Here is a 2121-nt window from a genome sequence, read left to right on the forward strand (position 1 = left end):
TGGGCGGGCACAGGCCAAGGGGGCCGCCGGGCGCTCTGAGGGGGTGCGGGTGGCGGCCGTGCTGTGCGGTGTCTCAAAGGGCCTGCTTTGGTTTTCTCCAGCGACGACAGAAGCCGAGACGGAGCCAAGCCTCACCCCCAATGTGATGCTCAACACGGAGAGCAGCGAGGGATATGTGGTGAAAGTCAGGGGGCTGCCTTGGTCCTGCTCCACCGAGGAGGTGCAGAGGTTTTTCTCTGGTAAGCAGAACTATGGGGGGATAGAGGTCTGGGAGAGGGGCTGGGCTCTGTTGTCAGTTCTGGGTTCCTCCTGGGGGATGCTTTGGCAGTGGGAATGCTGCAGCGAGCAGTTGCAGAAAGCGTTCGGGGCACTTCAGTACCCGATGGAGTTTGCAATGCAATGAGTGCCTCAGCTAGCACGCAGTATGGAAAGCTATGCTTTTGCTAGCAGAAACTAGACATGCAGGAGCTGAGTCTGTGAGTTGCTGGGATAGCCACAACTGCCTTGGCTTGTTGAGCAGCCAGAAGAGATGAGTTTCTGTTTTAAAGGAAACTTCAAAATGCTTGCTTCAGGTTGAAATAAATAGTTTAGTTCTTCGTGCTGTCCTAATAGGCTCTCTTGTGTTAAGTGTTAGTGTGTCGTGTCCTTCCTGCAAATTATTAGCATCCTGCAGTAATAAACAGTGGTGGTAAATCCATGCTTTCTTCAGTGGCTAGAGGTTTTAAAGCTGCTTCAGGAGTTTGGCATATTGGACTTGGTTCTGATCTAGTTCATTATGCTTACACTGATTGTTATCTCCTTATTTCACTTCATGCTGATGATAAAGTCTAAGTCAGTTACGATCAAAAGCAGGTAGCACATTCAACTTGACTTGAGGCAGCAAAGCTTTGAAAATAGGTAACGAATTTGCATTTATCCTTAATGTTTTGCTAGTCTTCAGACTTGACAAGAAGGGTAACTTCATTTTAGTTAGTCCCTTAGTTTATTGGTCACTATAAAAGTTATAGCAAGAATACTGCTGCTGTTGTTGTCTTGCTATAATTTGATAGTTGTTGTTAGTTTTTCCTTTTAGAATATCTGAAACTTTCGAAGTCACAGTGTTTCTGTAATAATTAATTCTGGCCTTCCTGTTTCTTTTTCAGACTGCAAAATTCTGAACGGGGCTTTGGGTATCCGTTTCATCTACACCAGGGAGGGCAGACCGAGTGGAGAAGCATTTGCTGAACTTGAATCAGAGGAGGATGTGAAATTGGCACTGAAAAAAGACAGAGAAACAATGGGACACAGATATGTTGAAGGTTTGACTCAGTTGGTCTAGTAACTGACTAAATGTGTTTGTGCTTGATGGGTTTTTGGTTAATTGCTTTTCTGTCTCTAAAATGCATGTGAAAGGACAAATGGACTTGTGTATCATAAGTTGACTAGTTTCGAGGCAAGTGGCTTTTTAAAACTGTTGTGTATTCCAGAATGCATTAATTCTAAGTGCCTTTTACAGTTTTCAAGTCAAACAACGTTGAAATGGATTGGGTTCTGAAGCATACTGGTCCCAACAGCCCTGATACGGCTAATGATGGTTTTGTGCGTCTTAGAGGACTCCCATTTGGCTGTAGTAAAGAAGAAATTGTCCAGTTTTTTTCAGGTATGTGGGATAAAAGTAGTAGCTGTAGCACTATTGGTCTATGTTAAAACAAAAAAAACAAAACCAAAAAACCACCACGGATTGCCCAGTAGTACTTCCAACAGTATACTGATGAGTATTTATACTTATTTAAGTAAATAAGCAATTCTTCATTAGTTATCTGGGCTTGAGGGATCAATTCCTAAAGTACATGTTTATTAAATAATCGAGGGAACTCCAAAAAGCTGCTCTGACTTACACTTAGCGGGACGTACTGTTCCAAGTAAGGATAGCAGAAAACAAGTGTCTTGCTTTCTAAATTAAAAGTGAACCATTCAGATGGGAGGATATTTCCACCCACAGTCCTAGCTGGTTCATGCTGCTCAGTGAAGGATGTAGAACACCCCTGCTGCTGGGCTCAGTACAAGGAGAAGGATCTGAGGAAGGGCATGCATCGTGCCTGTGACTTCTTATAAACATAGATTTAGTATCGAATAAGATTC

At 43.4% G+C, this 2121-nt stretch overlaps 1 protein-coding gene across 6 annotated transcripts in view; it reads left to right on the plus strand.

The window, feature by feature from the left end:
- Positions 1-2121, plus strand: part of HNRNPH1 (heterogeneous nuclear ribonucleoprotein H1 (H)) — a 9408-nt gene that overhangs the window by 1085 nt on the left and 6202 nt on the right. For all 6 annotated transcript variants that reach the window (XM_009322662.1, XM_009322667.1, XM_009322663.1 and 3 more), the window contains exons 2-4: positions 102-239; positions 1143-1298; positions 1496-1639. In XM_009322662.1, the coding sequence (XP_009320937.1) occupies positions 102-239; positions 1143-1298; positions 1496-1639 (438 nt within the window). The remainder of the gene's footprint in view (positions 1-101; positions 240-1142; positions 1299-1495; positions 1640-2121) is intronic.

The sequence above is a fragment of the Pygoscelis adeliae genome, unplaced genomic scaffold, assembly GCF_000699105.1.
Source record: "Pygoscelis adeliae isolate BGI_AS28 unplaced genomic scaffold, ASM69910v1 Scaffold34, whole genome shotgun sequence".
Classification (NCBI taxonomy): Eukaryota; Metazoa; Chordata; class Aves; order Sphenisciformes; family Spheniscidae; genus Pygoscelis; species Pygoscelis adeliae.